Source organism: Melanerpes formicivorus, unplaced genomic scaffold (assembly GCF_026170545.1).
Source record: "Melanerpes formicivorus ecotype bairdi unplaced genomic scaffold, bMelFor1.0.p_v2 SCAF_91, whole genome shotgun sequence".
In the NCBI taxonomy this organism is placed as follows: domain Eukaryota; kingdom Metazoa; phylum Chordata; class Aves; order Piciformes; family Picidae; genus Melanerpes; species Melanerpes formicivorus.
In genome coordinates, this window is record NW_027142443.1 from 1,398,717 (window position 1) to 1,423,102 (window position 24,386).

The window sequence follows — 24,386 nt, forward strand, 5'->3', positions numbered from 1 at the left end:
CCCAGCAGATGGATTTGTAGGGCAGGGAAGGAGGAAGGATGAGGATAAGTGTGATTTAAGTCAGGCTTGCTCATTTAAGACAATGTGAAGCCAGCCTACAGTGGTGGGAGCAGGGCAAATTCAAGTGATACTCTCAGGTCAGCCCCAGGTAGGAGGAGGGATGGCTGGGAGGGTTGTGCAGAAAGCAAAATCTCCTTTTCAAGCTTTTTAGCTCATTTTAACATAGGGAATTTTCTCAAGACACCCCACCCCCAAAGCCAGCCCAAACCCAAAGACATTCCTCATTGTCAGACAAGGAACTGTGACGTGGGGAAGGAGGCAAAGGGAGGAAGAAGCTTAATGAACACACACTGCAACCTGCTTGTATTTAACATAATCGTCATTTTATACCAAGCAGACAGGCCAGAGCAGAGAGCCTGGCCCTGGAGTGAGGGCAGGAGTGGCTGTGCTGCATAACTTATCCCATAGCAGAGTGACTGGTTCAATCTGGGGCCTCTTTGAGTTTGGATAGCTTTGAATCTGGAGAGCTGTCACAGTTTAGGGAGGAGACAGAAGCTCTTTATTAACCCCTCCCCAAAGAAGTAAAAGAAACCACTCCACAGAGGACTGGGAAGGATTGGAGATTTCAATGGCAATCCTGCTCACAATGAAGTACAGCAGCACAAACCCATGCATAATGCACCAGGTCATATTCAGCCTCAGCCCAGTTCTCTCCACTCTGGGCTTTACGAAGATCTCACTAGGCCAGAACCTTCACAAAACTTTCCCCAAGCCAGGCCTCAACCCATCCCCCACCCACACATCCCTACCCCCCATACCAGACCCGAGTGATGCAGCTAAAAACCAGCTTGCCAGCAGCAGTCTGCATCAGGAAGGGAGCAGGGAGAGGAGAAGGGAAAAGAGCCCTGATGAGCCTGTGGTGATGCAGTCCCTGGAGGTCTGTATGGCTGAGACATCCCAGCTGTCCTCCCCACCCCCCCCCCCCAACAAGAGTTTTCTCTCTTTGTGTGGAAAAGGCTCTGTGCTGCTTATTAGGAAAGTTTCCTGTGGGCTGTTACCCACTCTGCCTTGGGGCACTGGGGTGGAGCAAGTTCCCACCCCCACTCTTGCTGTATTCAAACTCTGTTTGTGGTTCTGGATCTGAAATCACAGGAATCTTGTTCTGTCTCTCTCAGTTCCCAGTGGACACATGTGCTGGGGTTTAGGAATCACCCCAACACGACTTTGGAGAATGACCCCCCCAGAATAAAGCACCAGACTAGCTCAGGAGGTTTGGGAAGTGAATGAAGCTCTGTTTGCAAGCAAACTACAATCTAGGAATAGGAAATGCAATGAGCAGGCATAGAAAAGATATTTGAATGGATTTACCACTTAGCAACACCCTGAGCTCTAGAGCTCAGGATGAAGGCTCCCATCACTGCTGCTGGGCCTCTGCTAGGCAGAGGAGTTTGAGCTTCCTGGAGGCTGGCTGCCTTCAGGCGTTCTGTAGCACTGACCGCTGCCATCAGCACAGCTGGCTGGCCCTGCCTGCAGCATTTCCAGGCAGAGATGGACCAAGTGATGCACGCAGGAAGGCATGATGGGCACCCAGAAAGGCATGATGGGCACTGAGGAAGGCATGATGGGCACCCAGGAAGGCATGATGGGCACTGAGGAGGGCATGATGGGCATCCAGGCTGTGGACTGTTGGCCTCACAGTGATTGGCACAGACCACGTGTCCTGGGGGTCACACATGCCCTGTGGACTCCTGGCCTTCATCAAGACACAGTGAGTTGGGTGACAGGCAGCAAGGCTTTCCTGGGCTGCCCTGTTGGGAGGGTTGGGGTGAAGGGAGCTCCCACTCACCCTGCTCTGCCTGCTTCTCCTGTGTGTCCTGCTCCCAAACAGCATCCACTGCAGAGGCTTTACAGCAGCCAGCCCCAGCAGAGGGTGACCCAGTGCTGCAGGAGCTCTGCCTGTGACATGTCCTGGCACAGAGCTGGCCCTGCAGTGCTCAGCAGCATTGTTGTCCTGTGGGGGGCAGAAGGAAAGGGCTGAGCAGGTCAAGGTCATCTCCATTTCTTGCCAGAGTGCCTTGACTGTTCTTGCACTTCCCCCACCTGAGCTGTGCAGGCAGAGGCACTGGGCAGCACCCACTCTGGCTGTGAAGACAACGCATCTCCAAGCATCCTTAGAATCAGAGAATTGTCAGGGTTGGAAGGGACCACAAGGCTCAGCCAGTCCCAACCCCCCTGCCATGGGCAGGAACACCTCACACTACAGCAGGTTGCTCACAGCCACATCCAGCCTGGCTGCAAACACCTCCAGGGATGAGGCTGCCACCACCTCCCTGGGCAACCTGTGCCAGGCTCTCACCACCCTCATGGGGAACAACTTCTTCCTCACATCCAATCTCAATCTACTCACTTCTAGTTTTGCTCCACCCCCCCCTGTCCTATCACTCCCTGACACCCTAAAAAGTCCTTCCCCAGATTTCTTGGAGCCCCCTCTAGATCCTGGAAGGCCACAAGAAGGTCTCAGAGCCTTCTCCTCTCCAGACTGCACAACCCCAACTCCCTCAGCCTGTCCTCACAGCAGAGCAGCTCCAGCCCTCTGCTCATCCTTGTGGCCCTTCTCTGGACACCTTCCAGCACTTCCAGATCCTTCCTGTAACAGGTGCACCAACCTTCAAGAAGATGACAGGGCAATGGTTTCTGGAGAAGCACTGAGAGATGAGCAGGGCCAGAAGGTCAGCTGAGCTCTCCTGTTCAGTTCCCAGTGGCAGCCACCCGATGTCAGCAAGGGCTGTGGTGGGAGGGTGGGATGGGAGCCAATATGGAATGGAGAGCAGGAATATTGCAGCAGCAGAGGGGACACCAGCAGTGGCAGAGTACTGGGCAAGAGAGAAGCTGCCTGGTGAGCTCAGGACATCCTCAAGGCCTTCTTCTCCTGGCTGATTTGGGAGGAAACACTCCTTGACTAGCAGCAGGATGGTACAGCAGGAGCAGGCATCTCTCCTTCTCAGGTGCCTAGGGGTGACAGCTTCAGTGCTAGGCTGTGGGCATGTTAGGACCCTTTGGAGGCTTTCCAGCAGTATTTTAAGCTAGGAGGAAGTCCCCCTGGCTCTGGGATCACCTCTGAAGGGTCTCTCTGGGAGCTGGGTTGGCTAGGAGGCAGAAGTCTGCTGTTGCTCTTGTAGACAGTGTCCTCTTCCCTGCTGCAAGGGCTGACCACTGCCTCTTTAATTGCAGTAATGAATTTAGCAAGTTGGTAGCAGAAGAGTATCTCAGCTTCTTTGACTTCAGTGGCCTGACCCTTGACAGAGCACTCAGGTGAGCTGGGCTCTGGCACTGCCCTCTGGGGCCGGGGCTGGACAGAGTGGAGCAGCATGGGGGGGGGGGTCCTTCCTCCAGGCCTCCTGAAGCCATGGAGCCTGCCCATGTGCTAGCAGGGACTAGGGGGGACTCCAGGCAACTTTTCATTCCCGCTTTGTTGTCAGGTTTGGCACAAGGCACTGCCACACTTGCCCGCAGTCTGCTTCCCTCTGTCGGAAAGCAGCCTTCCCAGGAGCCCCAGCCCCTGTGAAACCAGAGCAAGTGGGAGCACCTTCTTCCCCTGGGATGGAACGACCCATCCTGGTGCCATCAGGGCAGGTCCCAGTGGCCAGCAGGAGTCCCTGATCATCTGGGAGCCAGCTCCACAGACAGCCTTTGCATCGCTCCTGCGGGGGCCCGGGGGTGAGCAGGCCAGGGGAGGACAGAGACCTTCCGAGCTGCTCTGAGGATCCCCCTTCCATCTGCCTCCTTGGCAGGGCTGCTGCCCAGCAGGCTGATCCCTGGCACCCTCCTTTCTGTTCACAGGACATTCCTGAAAGCCTTCCCACTGATGGGCGAGACGCAGGAGCGGGAGCGCGTCCTCATCCACTTCTCGCGGCGCTTCTGCCTCTGCAACCCTGCCGAGAGCACCTCCCAAGGTACCCTGCTGGGACCCCTGCCTCGCACCCTGCTGCCAAGCCAAACTGCACACCAGCACCCACTGGGCCTCCTCTGGGATCCTTGTCCCTGCCCTGGGAGGGCCTGGGGACGCTGAGTGCTCTGTGGACCACTGAGAGCGGATCAGGGTCACAGAATCGTAGAGTGCAGTGGGTTGGAAGACCTTCAAGGGTCGTCTTCTCCAACCCCCCTGCAATCGGCAGGGACACCTCCAGCTAGAGCAGGTTGCTCAGGGACACATCAAGCCTCATGCCGAATATCTCCAGGGATAGAGCCCCCACCACCTCCCTGGGCAGCCTGTGCCAGTGTCTCCCCACCCTCACTGTGCAGAACTTCCTCCTGATGTCCAACCTAACCCTGCCCTGCTCCAGTTTCAAACCATTGCATCCACCACCTCTCTGGAGAGCCTGCTCCAAGGCTTCAGCACCTTCCTGAATTCCAGTTTGTGTCCTTTGCCCCTTGTCCTATCACAGTTCACCACTGCAAAGAGCCTGGCACCTTCTTCTGGGCACCCAGCCCTCAGGTATTTACAGACAATGATCAGATCCCCTCTCATCCTTCTCTTCTCCAGGCACAACGGCTCCAGGGCTCTCAGCCTTTCCTCCTCATACAGATGTTCCTTCAGCATCCTCATAGCCTCTGATGGACTCCCTCCAGCAGTTCCCTGTCCCTTTTGAATGAGGAGCCCAGAACTGGGCACAATCCTCCAGATGTGGTCTCCCAAAGGCTGAGTAGAGGGAGAAAAGACCCTCCCTGGACCTGCTGGCCACACTCTTCTTAATGAACCCCAGGATCCCATTGGCCGCCTTGGCCACCAGGGCACATTGCTGTCCCATGGACCACACACTGTCCACTATTTGAGCAGTAATGTTTGAAGAACAGCTCCAGAGCCCACAGGCTGCCCCAGAATGATAGCTGAAGACCTCAGGACTAAGCCCTGAGGTGCCTGTGATCAGCTTGAGCAAACCTGGTCTGCCTGTCAGGGTGTCTGAGCCATTGCACAGTGGCATTGGCACAGCATGGAGGTGGAGGAAGACCCAGCACAAAGCCCAGACTTGGGGAAGCCATCAGCAAACCTGCTTCAGAGCCAATGCCCTGCTGATTGCTTCAGGAGGGTGTGAAGCTCAAAGGAAAAGAGGACTCCTCTTTGAATTACGTGGGCCTGCTGGGGCAACTTCAGAGGCCATGAGGATGGTCAGAGGGCTGGAGAACCTCTGCTGTGGGTACAGGCTGGGAGAGTTGGCGCTGTGCAGCCTGGAGAAGAGAAGACTCCAGGGAGACCTTAGAGCTGCATTTCAGTATCTGAAGGGGGCTACAGAGAGGTTGGGCAGGGACTGTTCTGTGGGGATGGGCCAAGGGGCAATGGTTTGAAACTGAAGCAGGGCAGTTAGGTTGGATATCAGGAGGAAGTTCTGCACATTGAGGGTGGGGAGACACTGGCACAGGCTGCCCAGGGAGGTGGTTGAGGCGCCATCCCTGCAGACATTCATGGTCAAACTTGATGGAGCTCTGAGCACCCTGCTGTAACTGGAAATGTTCCTGCTGCCTGCAAGGGGCTTGGAGGAACTGAGCTTTGAGGGCCCCTTCCAACTCAATGCATTCTCTGATGCTACAGACTTTGTTTTCACAAAGCTCCCTTGCCCAGCTGCAGGACACAGACAGTCAATCTCTAAGGTCCCCAGGTGGAGCCTTGGTTCCTCAGTGGGCTGCCAAGAGAGCAAACAGCAGCAGTGTGTGGGCAGGGCAGTAACCAGAGCTGTCTGTTGTGTTCCAGATGGGATTCACACACTCACCTGTGCCCTGATGCTGCTCAACACAGACCTCCATGGCCATGTGAGTACTGCCTGCAGGGGCATTTGTCCTTCTGCCCCCTTCTCAGTGGACAGGGCTGTCCCCTTGCACAGGATGTGCTGCTGGGCAATGGAGGTTGGTTGGCAGAGAGGGCACTTTGGGTGCCAGCCTTACATCTGAGGACAGCCCTCCTGGTGTCACTCCCCACTCAAGCCAAAGCCAATGCCCCTGCTGGCATCAGGCCTCACACAGGCACAGGTGAGGCTTTCTTCCCAGCACCTATCAGCCCTCTCCCAGGAGCTCTCATGGAAGGTCTTTCAGCACAGCGACACAGAGGTCTGTGGGAGGCTGGCAAACAGCAGCACCAGTTGTGCCATGTCTTGGGGTATGGACACCTGAGGCTCTCCTCATCCCAGGGACTGCTGCAAGGGAGTTTCAGACAGGTGTAGAATTCCTCTTTCCTTCCCCAAACCTGAAGTATTTCCCAGCTGGTTTGTTTTCTCTGAGGCAGGACAGAGCCACTGGAGAGCTTCATGTCAGAGAGGCTGTAGCGGGTTGAGAGAGAAGGCCTAGCTTTCTCTCCCCCCAAAGAGGAAAAAAAAACACCACAGCTAACTCAGCTGGAGAAGCGGAAGAAATGCTATATTTTACAAGCAATGTGGAAAGGCAGGTTAGATATACACCATATATGCAGTATTTACAATATATATACAGAAATATACAGCAAGGAAAAAAAAGAATACAGGAACAAAATTCCCTCCTCCGGACAGAGGAGGGTTCCCCCCCCCTGTACCCTCCTCTCCCCCTGCCTCCCTTTTTTCCCAAAAAGGGTTAGCAAGAGAGAAAAAGGCAGTTATTAAGAAAGAAGAATTTTAGTAGGACTATTAGTAGGATTAGTGCTTATCTTTATCCAAGGTCAGAACTCTGGCTGCTGAGAAGCAGACAGGCTGGAAAAGCAGGACAGAGAGAAACTGAGAAAAATTCCAACTGAACTCAAAACTTAAAGTTGCAGTCTACCAATCTACTAATGAAATTAGTTTAGAATATCTAGTTGTTTTTGTTATTATTCCAAAACATTCATCCAGAGTGTCCGAGCACTGTCCCTTTCTTAAAGGCACAGCCTCAAACGGTCACAGTCCACCCCTTCTAAACAATTTCATTGGCTGTTCATACTGTCCTTCCAATTCAAAACAATACTTACAGTTCATAAGTAAAGTTCATAGTCCATTCTGGCTATCCTCAGATGTAGATGATTCAGAAGTCCAAGAAAATCAGGAAACAAGAAAAATGGAAAACAGTTTATCTCTTCGCCGACAAAGTGAAGAAAAGGGAAACAGGGATTCTCAGGGTCTCTTAGTTGACTCAGGGCTCTCAGGGTTCTCGGGGTTCGTGTACCGTAGATTCCTCGTAGATTCTTCCTTTGGATGCGATGTAGCTGTACAACAGTTTGAAATTAAACTCTTTCAGCTAAAGTTAAATTTCTTTGTGGAACACACTGAATTTCACCATTCTCTTGCATTACCCAATAAGTGTGACCCGGACCTTCAGCTGAAAACACCCCTCGGACAGGTTTAGCCTTTCCTGAGGGAGAAAATACCCAAACAGTTTTAACCAACATATTCTTTCCTCTAACAACAGGAACTCTATCACCTTCTACTTTCTGTAGCAGATCTGAATGTGCAGGTCCAGCTCGGTTCACTGAACCTCTACTATTTACCAGGCAGGTTGCTTGTGCTAAATGTTTTTCCCAGTTATTCAAAGATCCACCCCCCATGGCTTTGAGAGTGGTCTTCAGCAAACCGTTGTAGCATTCAATCTTCCCTGAAGCTGGTGCATAGTAGGGAATATGGAATATCCACTCAATACCGTGCTCTTTTGCCCAGTTCTTTACAAGGTTGTTCTTGAAATGAGTTCCGTTGTCTGACTCAATCCTCTCTGGAGTTCCGTGTCTCCACAGGATCTGTCTCTCCAGACCGAGAATGGTGTTGCGTGCAGTTGCATGTGGAACTGGATAAGTTTCCAACCATCCAGTGTTTGCCTCTACCATAGTAAGCACGTATTGCTTACCAGAACGAGAACGTGGTAGAGTGATGTAGTCAATCTGCCAAGCTTCACCATACTTGGACCATCTGTCACCATACCACAAGGGCTTAAGTCGCTTTGCCTGCTTAATAGCAGCACAAATGTCACAGTCATGGATGACTTGTGTGATAGCATCCATGGAAATGTCTATGGATCTGTCACGAGCCCATTGGTATGTTGCATCTCTGCCTTGATGTCCTGACGAATCATGAGCCCACCGAGCTAAGAATATCTCACCTCGGTGTTTCCAGTCGAGATCAAGATTAGAGTCCATGTCTACTTGAGAAACTCTTGCAGCTAGATCTGCCTGATGGTTGTGTTGTTGTTCCTCAGTAGCTTTGCTCTTAGGAATGTGAGCATCGATGTGTCTCACTTTCACTGGAATTCTTTCGATTCGATCAGCAATGTCCTGCCACAGGCTGGCTGCCCAAATGGGTTTTCCTTTCCTCTGCCAACCACTCTTCTTCCAGTTCTTTAGCCAACCCCATAGAGCATTGGCTACCATCCATGAGTTGGTGCAGAGATAAAGCTTTGGCCATCTCTCACGTTCAGCTACATCGAGAGCTAGCTGGACAGCTTTTGCCTCTGCGAACTGACTGGATTCTCCTTCTCTATCCTTCGCCTCTGCAACTCGGCGTGTTGGACTCCACACTGCAGACTTCCACCTTTGCTTGTTTCCAACAAGACGACAGGAACTGTCTGTGAACAAAGCATATTTCTCTTCATCATCAGAAAGGTCATTGTAAGGAGGAGCTTCCTCAGCATGAGTACTTTCTCCTCTGGAGGTTTAGCACAGTTGATACCTTCAGGCCAACTTGAGATCACCTCCACTAGACCAGGCCTTTCAAGATTTCCCATTCGAGCTCTCTGTGTTATCAGAGCCATCCACTTAGACCAGGTTGAGTCTGTGGCATGATGTGGTGTGGAGCCTTTGCCTTTGAACATCCAATTCAAAACTGGTAATCTGGGAGCTAAGAGAAGTTGTGATTCAGTTCCAATTAATAGAGTAGAATAGAATAGAATAAACCAGGTTGGAAGAGACCTTCAAGATCATCGCGTCCAACCTATCATCCAACACCACCTAATCAACTAACCCATGCAACCAAGCACCCTGTCAAGTCTCCTCCTGAACACCTCCAGTGATTACTTCTGAAGCTGCTTTCACTCCTTCATAGGCAGCTAGAATCTCTTTTTCTGTCGGAGTATAATTAGCCTCTGAGTCTCTGTAACCTCGACTCCAGAAACCAAGAGGTTGTCCATGTGTCTCACCTGGAGCTTTTTGCCACAAGCACCAGGTTGGACCATTGTCACTTGCAGCCATGTACAAAATGTTCTTAATGTCTGGACCATCTCGGACAGGTCCCAGACCCATTGCTTGAACTACCTCTTGCTTTATCTGGTCAAAGGCTAGCAGCCTTTGTTGTTCAGGTCCCCAGTGGAAATGGTTTCTCTTTCGAGTCACATCCTACAGAGGTTTCACAATCTGACTGTATCCAGGAATGTGCAGTCTCCAAAATCCCACTATCCCCAAGAAACGTAGGGTCTCTTGCTTGTTTGTGGGACTTGCCATGGTAGAGACTCTATTTACCACATCCACTGGAATGTGTCGGTGTCCATCCTGCCACCGCACTTCCAGAAACTGAGTCTCTGTGGTAGGTCCTTTCACCTTGTCTCGTTTGATGGCAAAACCTGCATTCAGAAGAATGTCAATGATTTTGTTACCTTTCTCGAAGACTTCCTTAGCAGTTTTACCCCAGACAATGATATCATCGATGAACTGGATGTGTTCTGGAGCACTGCCTTTCTCCAGAGCATCGTGGATCACTGCATGACAGATGCTTGAGCTGTGGATCCAGCCCATTGGCAGTCTGTTGAAAGTGTACTGGATTCCTCTCCAGGTGAAAGCAAACTGAGGCCTGCATTCCTCTGCTATGGGAATAGAGAAAAATGCATTAGCAATGTCTATGGTAGCATACCATTTGGCCTCTTTGGATTCCATCTCATACTGGAGTTCCATCATGTCTGGTACCGCTGCACTCATAGGTGGTGTCACTTCATTTAGGGCTCGGTAGTCTACTGTCAGATGCCAGTCTCCACTCTGCTTTCGCACAGGCCACACTGGACTGTTGAAAGGTGAATGAGTTTTGCTGATGACTTTCTGACTCTCCAACTGACAAATCAGATTCTGAATGGGCAACAAAGAGTCACGGTTGGTTCTGTATTGTCTGTGATGCACAGTCTGAGAAGCAACTGGCAATTTAATGTCCTGTATCTTATGTTGTCCCACAACTGCAGATTCATCAGAAAGCTCAGGTCTAGCAGACAGCCTCAATTTTTGTCCATCAATTTCTACAGAGGCTACTCCAAAATCCCATTTGTAACCTCTAGGGTCTTTGAAACGCCCTTCTCTCAGAAAATCAATTCCCAAAATACAAGGTGCATCAGGTCTGGTCACAACTGTATGCTTCCTCCATTGTTTACAAGTTAAACTCATATTGACCTCCACCTTACTTAACTCTTGAGATCCACCAGTGACTCCCAGAATAGTTATAGACTCTGATCCCTGATAATTTGATGGCATTATGGTGCACTGAGCTCCTGTGTCAACCAAGGCCCTGTACTTCTGAAATTATGAAGTGCCAGGCCACTGGATGTACACATCCCAATAGATTCTATTATCTCTGTTATCTTTCTCCTCCCCCTGGCGGGAGGCAGGGCACCCCTAGTTATGGGGAACATGCCCGCATGTGCATTGAGCACAGTGTGCAGTGTTAGAACTGGAGCCACTGTTGGAGCTATTATAGTTGTTCTGGGGACCTGTGGAAGTAACAGCTACCCTTCTGGTATTGCTACCTTGGGTTCTGCCACTTTGCAGTTCCCTCAGTCTCCTGAAAAGATTAGAAGTTGGTTGGCCATCCCAGCGGTTCATGTTCTCACCAAACTGATCACGCAGAGTTATCCAAATAGTCCTACGTGACTGCCTTGGTGGTCTGTTTTGATTTGATCTGTTTTGGAATGACCTCCTTGGAGGACATGTATTCCTCACAGATGAAACTTGTATCCACCTGGAGGAAGAATTGGAATTATCTCTTTGTGCCAATTGGGTTATGGAATTTTTAAATTCATCTTTCAACTCTTTCGTGCAATTCTTTATTTCACTGGACAGAGTTTCAATGGCTGAAACCAAAGAAACACGTGTCATGCTATCCTCCAATTGTCTCATTTGATCAGTGAATTGGCCAACTGTAGGAGGAGCTCCACCATAATTTCTTGACACAATTCTGCTTGCCAGAATGTTTGCATAATTAGAAAGAGCAAGTTTGATGAGCTTTTTAGCAAGACCAGTTCCCACAGGAATGTCACCAGGATTCAGAGTTTCATGTTCACCATAGAGTATCTCTCTAACAGCAAATTCTCTCAGGCACTTAATTCCCTCATCAATGGTAGTCCAGGGCTTAGGATTCCATGGAAGATCATCTCGGGAAGGGTATCTCAGGGCAACCGCCATTAAAAGGCGTATCCACAGATTAACCTTACCGAGAGTCTTGGCTAGATGTCTATCTATTCCATTGTCCCTCGAGAGAGTTCCTAACTGAGCTGCTGACTCGTCTCCAACTATTAGAGTTGGATCACCTGTATCATAACATCTACTAAGCCAAGTTAGAATTGGCTCCTTATCTGCTCTGGTGTAATCTTTACGGACATTTCTAAGTTCTTCCCGAGGTGAAGAACATTCAGAAATATCATCTCCTTCCTTCTTTGCCCCTTCTATCACATCTTCCTGAACTTGTTGTCCCAATAATCCTGCTACCACTCTCCTAAGGATCTCTTTAAGCTGAGAAACACCACTGCTAGCTGCTGTCCTAGCTGCATCTCCATCCTGTGTTGATCTCACTAACTCCGCTAGATCTATAAAACAAACCTTCTCTTCCTCCTCAGCAGGACCTTTTCTGGCAGAACGTCCCTCACCTGCATCAGCATATTGGTCCTCTCCCCCATCAGCTCCTGGATCAGCTTTGGCTTTTCCACTTCTAGTCTTTAAAACTGCTACTTGCTTAATTGGATCTGTGTTTGAATTCACAGCCGCCGTAACAGAAGCTGACAGGTTTTGAGACAGATCACCTGCTTTGGAGGGGGCTTCTGGTCCTGCCAAGAAGGAGGGCAGAAATGACTTTGCCTCGTTAATGGCAGCCGAAGAAGCTGGGGGAGCTGCCATGTTGGAAGCTGCTTCCGCCCCTGGCTGCTTGCCAGAATCAGCAACAGAACCGTTCAAAGCAGCCTTTCCAATAGACTTTTTAGCTTTATCTTTAACTGACACAGATTCTCCACTCTCTTCATCACTGGACATCTCTGGGGCTGAGCCAGAAGTGTGCTTCTTCCTTTTTCTTAGATTTATGCTTAATAATGAAGCAGGCCTTAGATACTTTTCTCTCCCGGCGCAAAGAATACAGCAAATACACATTAGTTATCACCAGCAGCAGGATTGCACACATAAAATAAATCACCTTTGGATCCCAGCCGTCACTTAAAATTACTCTTTTACCTACTGGAATCTTAAACTCCCTTATCTCAATTGGCAGAGTGCTCAAAGTTATGTTTCCATATCTACTAAGCCAAAAAAAACCCCAGACAGTGGTCATACAGAAGCTGAATCTTATACCTGAACCACAAATATAATTTCTGCATTTAATATTTACCTATGTGATCGATAAGGAGGCCCAGACAATACTTGTAAATCAGGACCCCAAAAACTGAGAAGAACAGACACTCTAAAATCCAAAACACCTTCATGTTTGCTTCTCCGAGTCAAGCAATCAATAAATCAAGCTAATTATCCCCAAGCCCCACGCTGGGCGCCAAAATGAAATGTAGTGGGTTGAGAGAGAAGGCCTAGCTTTCTCTCCCCCACAAAGGGAAAAAAAACACAGCTAACTCAGCCGGAGAAGCGGAAGGAATGCTATATTTTACAAGCAATGTGGAAAGGCAGGTTAGATATACACAATATACACAGTATTTACAATATATATACAGAAATATACAGCAAGGAAAAAAAAGAATACAGGAACGAAATTCCCTCCTCCAGACAGAAGAGGGTTCCCCCCCCTGTACCTCCCTCTTTCCCCCTGCCTCCCTTTTTTCCCAAAAAGGGTTAGAAAGAGAGAAAAAGGCAGTTATTAAGAAAGAAGAATTTTAGTAGGCCTATTAGTAGGATTAGTGCTTATCTTTATCCAAGGTCAGAACTCTGGCTGCTGAGAAGCAGACAGGCTGGAAAAGCAGGACAGAGAGAAACTGAGAAAAATTCCAACTGAACTCAAAACTTAAAGTTGCATTCTACCAATGAAATTCGTTTAGAATATCTAGTTGTTTTCATTATTATTCCAAAGCATTCATCCAGAGTGTCCGAGCACTGTCCCTTTCTTAAAGGCACAGCCTCAAACGGTCACAGAGGCCTCTGGACAAAGAGCAGAGCAAGCAGAGCTCAGTGCCCAAAGGTGTGGTTGGAGGAGAGCAGAGGTTTATTTCTCACCACTTTTAAGAGGCTCTTTCAGGTGGAGCTGGTTGGATTTGTTCCTGAAGTGTCAGAGTGTAGTGAGCAGAGGGTGAGGAAAAATTACTGCAGAACTGAGAGGGGATTTGGCATAGGGCACAGCACAAGAGCACTGTGTCCCCTTGGAGACTGCCATGGCCTGCATCTGGAAGTGTGCAGGGACTGCTCAGTGCTGAGGAAGGCTGCAGGCACCTCTGACGCAGATCTCTCTCTGCTCTCTAGCCTCATGGTGCAGGAGTAGAGCAGGGCTGTGAGCCTCAGGGCTGTGCTCCCTTTTCCAGGGGTACAGAGGCTCCTTGTGCCTTTGGTCAATGAAGTACCTTCTCTCATAGGCCCTCTGAGAGCTCAGGCCTGGAGATACAGACTCTCCAGAACCTGTGTGGAGGTGAAGGGAGCATGGGAGGGTGGCTTGCTGTAGCAGCCTGTGCATGGGGCACCCACCCCCCTTTTCCTGCCCCACAGCCCCTGGTTTCCAAGCTGTGGAGACCTCTGATGCCTGCAGCTGGTCACAGTTAGCTCTCCAGCTGCAGAAGCTTGCCCTGCTTTCCCCTCCATTAGCCTGGTCATGAAGGGGCACTGGGCCAGAAGCTGGCTCTGGGTTTGCATCCTGGTTTGTAATCACCTTTGTGAGGAGCCTTTCCCCCCGTGAATGGGAAGAGGACACAGCATGAAGTGCCCTTCATCTATGATGGCAAAGGTGCCATGCTGCCAGCCCCCCTGGGAGCCCCTCCCCACCACTTCAGCACAGACCCTGCCTGCAGGGCAGCAGCAGGGTTTGAGGAGAGCAGCCAGAGAAGAGAATTGTTGATCTGTGCAGAGCATCCTCCCCAGATGTGCACCAGGACCTACACCGAGCTGAGCACAGCTGCCAGGGCCTCATCCCTTGGGGGGCAGGTGGCCCATGACCAGCGTGGGCTGGCCACTGGTGGGATGGGGTCCCCAACCCCATGGTGCCAGCACCATGCTTAGGTAAAGTGCCTCTGCAGGCACAGGGCCAGCAGTGGGGCTCCTGGCATAGCCTTCAGCCACTGTGGTTGGAGCTGAGGGAAGATTTTCACCAAAGCATTTCCTGCAACAGCAGAGGCAGCACTCTGGCAGAGGGCAAACTCTGCAGCCACCCTCCAAAGACAGCTGATTTTGCCTGGTTTTGACTGGAATCCACATTAGGTGACTGGGAAGATGAAAGTTGCTGAAAACCAAAAAGACACCAAAACCCCCTGACCCCCCAAACCATTCTGCTGGCAGGAGGCCTGGGAGGAGGAACTGAACTCATGCTGCAGCTCTGCTTTGAGCAGCTGCAGAAGTGCCTGAGCCTTTCTTTGCTTTCTTTGTTTTTCCATGTGTGTAATGTTAATTTCTTCTTCTTCTTCTTCTCCTCCTTTTTGTTTTTTTCTTTTCCTCCCTTCTGCTCCTGGAACCTCTCTTTCTGCTCTTTAACCCTTTACCAGGTGGTAAGTGAAATCATTCTGGTCTTTTGCTTTCAAGCACTCACATTTCCCTTGGTTTATTCTGTGTTAAAAAAACAAACCACAACCCCCCAAACCACCCCCAGGACATTGTTTGCCGGGATCCCTACCTGCTTCAGAAGAGTCCTTCAGTGCTTAGCAACCCGTTAGGAGCACCACACGAAATTATGCTTGTGCAAACAGCCCCCCCTCAGCTGCAGTGTCCCTGGGGTGCTGAGACTTGCTGCCATCCTCTTGCAGAACACTCTTGATCTCCTCTCCAAGCATTGTGTCTGTTTCACTGTGAAGTACCAGGGAAGAGGGCAGCTCCATTGGTAAGGGAAGGCTGGTTGATGTGTCCCTGTGCAGGGCAGGGGCAGTTCCCAGGGTGGTTGATGTGTCCCTGTGCAGCTAAGGGGCAGTTCCCAGGGTGGTTGATGTGTCCCTGTGCAGGGCAGGGGCAGTTCCCAGAGTGGTTGATGTGCCCCTGTGCAGCTAAGGGGCAGTTCCCAGGGTGGTTGATGTGTCCCTGTGCAGCTAAGGGGCAGTTCCCAGAGTGGTTGATGTGTCCCTGTGCAGCTAAGGGGCAGTTCCCAGGGTGGTTGATGTGTCCCTGTACAGGGCAGGGGCAGTTCCCAGGGTGGTTGATGTGTCCCTGTGCAGCTAAGGGGCAGTTCCCAGGGTGGTTGATGTGTCCCTGTGCAGCTAAGGGGCAGTTCCCAGGGCGGTTGATGTGTCCCTGTGCAGGGCAAGGGCAGTTCCCAGGGTGGTTGATGTGTCCTTGTGCAGGGCAAGGGCAGTTCCCAGGGTGGTTGATGTGTCCTTGTGCAGGGCAGGGGCAGTTCCCAGAGTGGTTGATGTGTCCCTGTGCAGGGCAGGAACAGTTCCCAGGGTGGTTGATGTGTGCCTGTGCAGCTAAGGGGCAGTTCCCAGGGTGGTTGATGTGTGCCTGTGCAGCTAAGGGGCAGTTCCCAGGGCGGTTGATGTGTCCCTGTGCAGCTAAGGGGCAGTTCCCAGGGCGGTTGATGTGTCCCTGTGCAGGGCAAGGGCAGTTCCCAGGGTGGTTGATGTGTCCCTGTGCAGCTATGGAGCAGTTCCCAGGGTGGTTGATGTGCCCCTGTGCAGGGCAGGAACAGTTCCCAGGGTGGTTGATGTGTCCCTGTGCAGCTAAGGGGCAGTTCCCAGGGTGGTTGATGTGTCCCTGTGCAGCTAAGGGGCAGTTCCCAGGGTGGTTGATGTGTCCCTGTGCAGGGCAGGAACAGTTCCCAGGGTGGTTGATGTGTCCCTGTGCAGCTAAGGGGCAGTTCCCAGGGTGGTTGATGTGTCCCTGTGCAGCTAAGGGGCAGTTCCCAGGGTGGTTGATGTGTCCCTGTGCAGCTAAGGGGCAGTTCCCAGGGTGGTTGATGTGTCCCTGTGCAGCTAAGGGGCAGTTCCCAGGGTGGTTGATGTGTCCCTGTGCAGCTAAGGGGCAGTTCCCAGGGTGGTTGATGTGTCCCTGTGCAGCTAAGGGGCAGTTCCCAGGGTGGTTGATGTGTCCCTTTGCAGGGCAGGGGCAGTTCCCAGGGTGGTTGATGTGTCCCTGTGCAGCTAAGGGGCAGTTCCCAGGGTGGTTGATGTGTCCCTCTGCAGCTAAGGGGCAATTCCCAGGGTGGTTGATGTGTCCCTGTGCAGCTAAGGGGCAGTTCCCAGGGCGGTTGATGTGTCCCTGTGCAGCTATGGAGCAGTTCCCAGGGTGGTTGATGTGTCCCTGTGCAGGGGAGGAGGTATTTCCTTGAGCAAAGCTTGCAGTCGGATCCCTTGCACTCCCAAGTCCCCCTTCCTGGGCTCTGTGATTAAGAGAGGACTCCTCATGGTGCAGGCCAGGTTGCCTCTTTGTTATGCCCAATCCCACCTTATAAAAGCTAACACAACGCAGAATCGGTTCAGGACTGGAACCAGGGATTCTGGTCTCTCAATCTGCTGTATGTGAAGTCTCACACTCTCTGGTCATGGTGACCACTCATAATCAGGTGTCTGCCCTTCTCCTACAGCACTGTGTTCCGTGTTCCCATAGTTCACAAGCCATTAAGGCCAACACTGTCTTGTCTTACCAGTCCAGCAGTGCTTTGAGCTCAGCTTTCCAAGATTTAACCTTTCACTCCTGTATCCACATCTGTGAAAGAGTCACAAATCCCTTCACCTGGTCAAGGCATTTTCCTGCCAAGAGGGTAAGGAGGATGTTTTCAGCCCCTAGCAAGTGTGGCAGAGATGTGGCCACTGACAGCAGCTCAGTCACTGCAGTGACTGCAGCCACACAGCCTCCTGGAAGGGCTTTTGCTCAGCCTCCAAGCAGGACTTTCCCTCAGCAGCACTCACTCTGCCCATAGCCAGCAGCATCAGCTCCCTCCCAGCCCAGAGAGCATCCTTCTGGCAGCACCATCCACCTGAGCAAGTCAGCAGGGCCAGGCAGGCCTGGGAGCTGAGCAGCCCTTGCCATTTCCTTCTGGCAACAAGCACCAGCTCCAGCTTTGGGCAGAGCCACTCACACCACAAGGGCAACTCCACAGATCATAGACCACAGCATGGGTTGGGTTGGAAGTGACCTCAAAGCTCATCCAGTGCCAAGCCCCTGCCATGGGCAGGGACACCTCCCACCAGCCCAGGCTGCTCAAGGCCTCATCCAGCCTGGCCTGGAACACTTCCAGGCAGGAGGCAGCCACAGCCTCCCTGGGCAACCTGTGACAGTGTCTCCCCAGCCTCACTGCCAAGAATTTCTTCCTCATCTCCAATCTCAGTCTCCCCTCTCCCAGCTCCAAGCCATTGTCCCTCATCCTGGCACTCCCAGCCCTTGTCCAAAGTCCCTCCCCAGCTCTCCTGGAGCCCTTCAGGTACTGGAAGGCTGCTCTGAGGTCTCCCTGGAGCCTTTTCTTCTCCAGGCTGAGCAGCCCCAACTCCTCCAGCCTGTCCCTACAGGGGAGGTTCTCCAGGTTCTGTTCATCTCTGTGGCCTCCTCTGGACCCTCCCCAGCAGCTCCAGGTCCTTCCTGTGCTGCGGCCCCAGAGCTGGAGGCAGTGCTGCAGGTGGGGTCTGAGCAGAGCAGAGGGGCAGAATCCCCTCCCTGTGCTGCTGCTCTGCCTGCTCTGGATGCAGCTCAGCACTCAGCTGCCTGCTGGGCTGCCAGGGACCATTGCTGTCTCCTGGGGACTTTGTCACCAGCTGACACCCCCAAGGCCTTCTCCTCCAGGCTGCTCTCCAGCCACTGCTCAGCCAAGATCTGCTGGTGCAAGAGAAGAAGAGAGATCACAGGATGGAGAAGAAGCCTTCTTCTGGGGTTGATGTATGGCCTGGATGTGAGAAACCCTGAGAAGGGCCAGCAAGGCTGGTGCCTTGTGCCACTTGATGGCTCTGTCCACTGACTTCCCAAACTCTGCTGCCCTTGGCATTTTTTCTGGATCTCTGCAGGCAGCAGGACCTGTGCTGTGCCTCAGCATCACAGAATCACAGAATCCATCTAGCTGGAGGTCATCCAGTCCAGCCCTCGACCAGCACTGAAAGGCTGGCAGTGCCTGAAGGCAGGGGCAGCAGTCACCTTCTCTTTGATGCCACACCCCCAGCTCACCTCCCAGCTTCCTCCCTCCTGCAGATCTATTGCTAGGTATTTTCCTGTCCTCTCTCACCGTCCTTCCTTCCTCCACCACAAGCCACTGTGCTCTTTTGTGGCTGCAATTCACTGCCCAGCAAATCCAAAGGTCTCTCTTTGCTCTGCTGAAGCCACCCCAGATGGTTTGCAGGTTTCTCCACAACTGCTCTGCAGCCAGTGGCTGCTGTGCCCCCTGAGCAGCAGAAGCCTCCAGCTTGGGGTCCAGTGGTGAGCATCAGCCAGGGGGCTGCCCTGTGACAAAGCAAAGCTGGCTGAGCTTTGTGTGGTGCTGCAGCACATCCCCAGGCTCTGCAGCTATGTGGCAGTGCTCCAGTCCTTTTCTTCAGCTCTCAAGGATGAGGTGGCCCTGACAGGAAGCACAATGAAGAGTCTCAGACAGAGCTGCTCAAGAGCAGTGCTGGCTGCCTGTGTGGCCAGGATGGCAAGGGGGAGCTCGTCCCAGGGCCTCACTCTTTGCTGGTGCTTTCACCTGGGGAGCAGCCTGCAGCTCCTCTGTTGTGCATGCTTTGGGCAGTGCCTTCTGATGTCAGTCTCTTCCAAGAGTTTTTTTCTTGCACAGAGGACACATATTGCCCAGCAGAGCACCTCCTGTATCATCTACTGCAGCTTCGTCCCCTGCCAGTGGCTCAGTGAAGCCGTTCTTCTTCCTCATTGAGTCGCTAAGCCAGGTCCTGGCTGTGCTGTTCTTGGTAATCTAATCCTTCCAGGTCCTCCTGAATGGCCACCCTGTGATTCCTTGATGCAAAACCCACCCAGTGTCAGGGTGTTGGGGGGATCCTTAGGGCTGCTGGGTGATGATGCTCTGCTCTCACCAACTCCATTGCCCACTCCATGTGATCTCATCTGTCCTTGGGGACTTTGCTCCGAGTGTGCAGGCTGCACTGCGCACTGGAGACACTCAGCTTTGCTTTGTGGGGTCAGATCCCTCTCTCTCAACCCCACAGCTCTGCCTGACTCCTCCATACCTCTGCTCCAGTGCTTTGGAGAGGCAGATTGCAGAGGGAGGCATGGAGGAAGGCTATCCTGCCTTGCAGGCTGAAAAAGTGACTTGGCTGGCTCTGGTGGGAGGTGCGAGAGGCTGATAGCAGAGATGCTAGCTGAGCTGGCAGCACCAGCACCAAACAGCCTTGGCATTACTTGGTGGTGTGCACATTCTGGGCTGAAAGGTCCTCCCAGCCTACAGGTAGTGTCCTTACAGGGCACAGAATCCAAGTTCACACAGCACCTCAGCTCACACAGCACCAGGAGCTCACACAGCTCAGACAGCACCAGGAGCTAACACAGCACCAGGAGCTCACACAGCTCACACAGCTCACACAGCACCAGGAGCTCACACAGCTCACACAGCTCACACAGCACCAGGAGCTCACACAGCTCACACAGCACCAGGAGCTCACACAGCTCACACAGCTCACACAGCACCAGGAGCTCACACAGCACCAGGAGCTCACACAGCTCACACAGCTCACACAACACCGGGAGCTCACACAGCACCAGTAGCTCACACAGCTCACATAGCACCAGGAGCTCACACAGCTCACACAGCTCACACAGCACCAGGAGCTCACACAGCTCACACAGCTCACACAACACCAGGAGCTCACACAGCACCAGTAGCTCACACAGCTCACATAGCACCAGGAGCTCACACAGCTCACACAGCTCACACAGCACCAGGAGCTCACACAGCTCACACAGCTCACACAACACCAGGAGCTCACACAGTACCAGGAGCTCACACAGCTCACACAGCACCAGGAGCTCACACAGTACCAGCAGCTCACACAGCTCACTCAGCACCAGGAGCTCACACAGCTCACACAACACCAGGAGCTCACACAGTACCAGCAGCTCACACAGCTCACTCAGCACCAGGAGCTCACACAACACCAGGAGCTCACGCAGCACCAGGAGCTCACACAGCTCACACAGCACCAGGAGCTCACACAGTACCAGGAGCTCACACAGTACCAGCAGCTCACACAGCTCACTCAGCACCAGGAGCTCACACAACACCAGGAGCTCACACAGCACCAGTAGCTCACACAGCTCACACAGCACCAGGAGCTCACACAGCTCACACAGCTCACACAGCACCAGGAGCTCACACAGCTCACACAGCTCACACAACACCAGGAGCTCACACAGCACCAGTAGCTCACACAGCTCACATAGCACCAGGAGCTCACACAGCTCACACAGCTCACACAACACCAGGAGCTCACACAGCACCAGTAGCTCACACAGCTCACATAGCACCAGGAGCTCACACAGCTCACACAGCTCACACAGCACCAGGAGCTCACACAGTACCAGGAGCTCACACAGCTCACTCAGCACCAGGAGCTCACACAGCTCACACAGCATCAGGAGCTCACACAGTACCAGGAGCTCACACAGCTCACTCAGCACCAGGAGCTCACACAGCTCACACAGCACCAGGAGCTCACACAGTACCAGGAGCTCACACAGCTCACACAGCACCAGGAGCTCACACAGTACCAAGAGCTCACACAGCTCACACAGCACCAAGAGCTCACACAGCTCACACAGCACCAGGAGCTCACACAGCACCAGGAGCTCACACAGCTCACATAGCACCAGGAGCTCACACAGCTCACACAGCACCAGGAGCTCACACAGCACCAGGAGCTCACACAGCTCTCACAGCTCACTCAGCACCAAGAGCTCACACAGCTCTCACAGCTCACTCAGCACCAGGAGCTCACACAGCACCTGGAGCTCACACAGCTCACACAGCTCACACAGCACCAAGAGCTCACACAGCTCACACAGCTCACACAGCACCAGGAGCTCACACAGCTCACACAGCACCAAGAGCTCACACAGCTCACACAGCACCAGGAGCTCACACAGCTCTCACAGCTCACACAGCACCAGGAGCTCACACAGCTCACACAGCACCAGGAGCTCACACAGCACCAAGAGCTCACACAGCTCACACAGCTCACACAGCACCAAGAGCTCACACAGCTCTCACAGCTCACTCAGCACCAGGAGCTCACACAGCTCTCACAGCTCACACAGCACCAGGAGCTCACACAGCTCACACAGCACCAGGAGCTCACACAGCTCTCACAGCTCACTCAGCACCAGGAGCTCACACAGCACCTGGAGCTCACACAGCTCACAGCACCTGGAGCTCACACAGCTCACACAGCTCACACAGCACCAGGAGCTCACACAGCTCACACAGCACCAGGAGCTCACACAGCACCAGGAGCTCACACAGTACCAGGAGCTCACACAGCTCACTCAGCACCAAGAGCTCACACAGCTCACACAGTACCAGGAGCTCACACAGCTCACACAGCTCACACAGCACCAGGAGCTCACACAGCTCTCACAGCTCACTCAGCACCAGGAGCTCACACAGCACCTGGAGCTCACACAGCTCACACAGCACCAGGAGCTCACACAGCTCACACAGCTCACACAGCACCAGGAGCTCACACAGCTCTCACAGCTCACTCAGCACCTGGAGCTCACACAGCACCTGGAGCTCACACAGCTCACACAGCTCACACAGCACCAGGAGCTCACACAGCTCACACAGCTCTCACAGCTCTCACAGCTCACATAACACCAAGAGCTCACACAGCTCACACAGCACCAAGAGCTCACACAGCTCACACAGCTCACACAGCACCAAGAGCTCACACAGCTCACACAGCACCAGGAGCTCACACAGCACCAGGAGCTCCATCGTCTCTTTTCACAATGGCCATGAAAAGAAAGAGACTGTGTGAAGGGCAAGCCTCAGCCCAGAGCTTGCTGGCAGGTGCTGACATTGCCTTTTCTTCCACCCTCATGTGTGGCAGGCTGGAGACTCACTCAATTCAATTTCAAAGCAGTCTGATTGCTTGTCTTGAGTTTTGGGACACAGAGCCGGTACCAGGACCAAGCTGGACAGCAGAAGTGAGAGAAGTTTGGAGCAAGGGCTGGAGAGGTTCTTTTCAGGTGCTTTCTCTCCCCCATGAGAAACCCCCAAAAGAGGTAATTTGAAATGTCTGGCTGGTGGCAGGAGCAAAGCAAGCAGAGCCCGGCAGGAAAGCAGAGCAGAAGAGCTTGCAGACCGGGACAGCCACATAGAAAATTGTTCCTTCCAAGATGGTCTGGGTCCAGTCAAGGCTCTGGAGGAGCTCAAAGTGCTGCTGCTTTGCCTTCCAGAACATTGGCAAGAAGATGTCCTGCCAGCAGTTCATAGCAAACCTGGATGGGCTGAACGATGGGAAGGACTTTGCCAAGGACTTGCTGAAGGTAATGCGGGACACTGCCAGGATACTGCTGCTGCCTGGTCCTGCTGGGAGGCTCCCAGCCCTTGCATCAGCACCTCCCAGTGCACAGTTCTTTCCTTAGGAGAGTTGTAACCCACCAGGGACCTGCTCCCTGCTGGTGTTGCTGTGGTTTTGGTGGTGCATCTGCCCTCAGAGCACACCAGGAGTCCCTGTGCCCCATGGCAGCTCTGAGATGCAGCAGACAGTCCCCAGAGGAGGTACCCCCCCTGCCCCTGAACGTGCCCAGCTGGCACCGATGCTTTTCTCTGCCTTCACTTCCATGCAGTGCTGCAGCACAAGGAGCTCAGTGCCAGGGCACAATGGTTAACCACCCACACCCCCAGCCAGGGTTTGCTCCTTCCAGATGATTTAGCACCACCACTGCAGATGCACTTGCTGCAAGGCCCCCAGCCTGGCCTGGGCTTTGCTTGGTGGGTGGAGGTTGAAGTGACCAGTGCCACATCCTGGGTGCCACATCCTGCTGTAGGGGACAGCCTCAGCTCCCAGCAGATCCCATCCTACCCCACCCCTCAGGATGATCAGGGCCACCTCCATATTCTGCTTTCCCAGCACATTCCTGCTTCTTTCCTTGTGCCCCAGGCCAGCCCCTGGAAATCTGCACAGGAGGGTCAGGAAAAGCTGCCCCCCCAAGGTCAGCTTGAAGGGCAGCCTTCAAGTCTCCATTGTCTCTTTCCCCCTAATGGAGACACTGGAGGTCTCTTGGCATAGCCCAGAGCCTTCTGCCATCTGTGTCCAGGTCAGAGCTCACTCAGCACCAGGTACAGCACCCGGAGCTGGTCAGAATGTTCTGCACTGGTCCTGAGCCAGGCTGGCTGCCAGCCCCCTCTGCTGCTGAGGTGACCAAGCCAGTACCTAAACAAAAAGGAGTCCAGCAGGACAGCAGTTGCCCTGCTCCAGCACAGCTCAGCAAGGAAAGTGCCTCCCCAAGGACACAGAGAGGTGTCTGGGTTATGGGGTCCTCCAGGGGGGGACACAGCTAACACCATGTTCTTCTTTCAGACCCTGTATAACTCCATCAAGAATGAGAAGCTGGAGTGGGCCATGTGAGTATCTGCTGAGCATTTCAGAGAGCTTTCAGAGGCCTTTCAAAGTAGCTGACAGGTCTTGAGTGCTGTGTTTAGCCCCAGGAGGCCTCAGCGTTTCCTGCTGAGCCTGTAAGCACCTCCTGTAGGCAAGCTGGGACACAGAAGCAGAGGGAGGTTATAGATGGAGGCTGCACAGGTGTGATCTGAAGGCCTCTAAACCTTCTGCTTTAGTATCACAGCTGGTCCCTCTCCAGCTGCTTCAGACGTTGTTGCACTTAAGAAGATCAATACCTGGGATGACTTATGTCACTCAGTCTTTCCAGCTATTCCAAGCAGTTTCTTCTGGCATTAGGGTCAGAAATGTACGAAGGGACCTTCAGAGATCTCAGATAAGCTTCACCATCAAAGTATGGTCAACACTGAGTTCAGACCAGGCCTCTCCCTCCTCTCCTCTCCTCTCCTCTCCTCTCCTCTCTCCTCTCCTCTCCTCTCCTCTCCTCTCTCCTCTCCTCTCCTCTCCTCTCCTCTCCTCTCCTCTCCTCTCCTCTCCTCTCCTCTCCTCTC

General features: G+C 52.8%; 1 protein-coding gene across 3 annotated transcripts in view; it reads left to right on the plus strand.

The window, feature by feature from the left end:
- Nucleotides 1–24,386, plus strand: part of PSD2 (pleckstrin and Sec7 domain containing 2) — an 81,016-nt gene that overhangs the window by 36,715 nt on the left and 19,915 nt on the right. For 2 of the 3 annotated variants that reach the window (XM_068165645.1, XM_068165646.1), the window contains 5 exons: nt 3,232–3,312; nt 3,841–3,953; nt 5,747–5,805; nt 22,670–22,759; nt 23,797–23,840. In XM_068165645.1, the coding sequence (XP_068021746.1) occupies nt 3,232–3,312; nt 3,841–3,953; nt 5,747–5,805; nt 22,670–22,759; nt 23,797–23,840 (387 nt within the window). Of the gene's footprint in view, nt 1–3,231; nt 3,313–3,840; nt 3,954–5,746; nt 5,808–22,668; nt 22,760–23,796; nt 23,841–24,386 lie in introns of all 3 variants that reach the window. The other variant, XM_068165647.1, reaches the window with a different exon arrangement.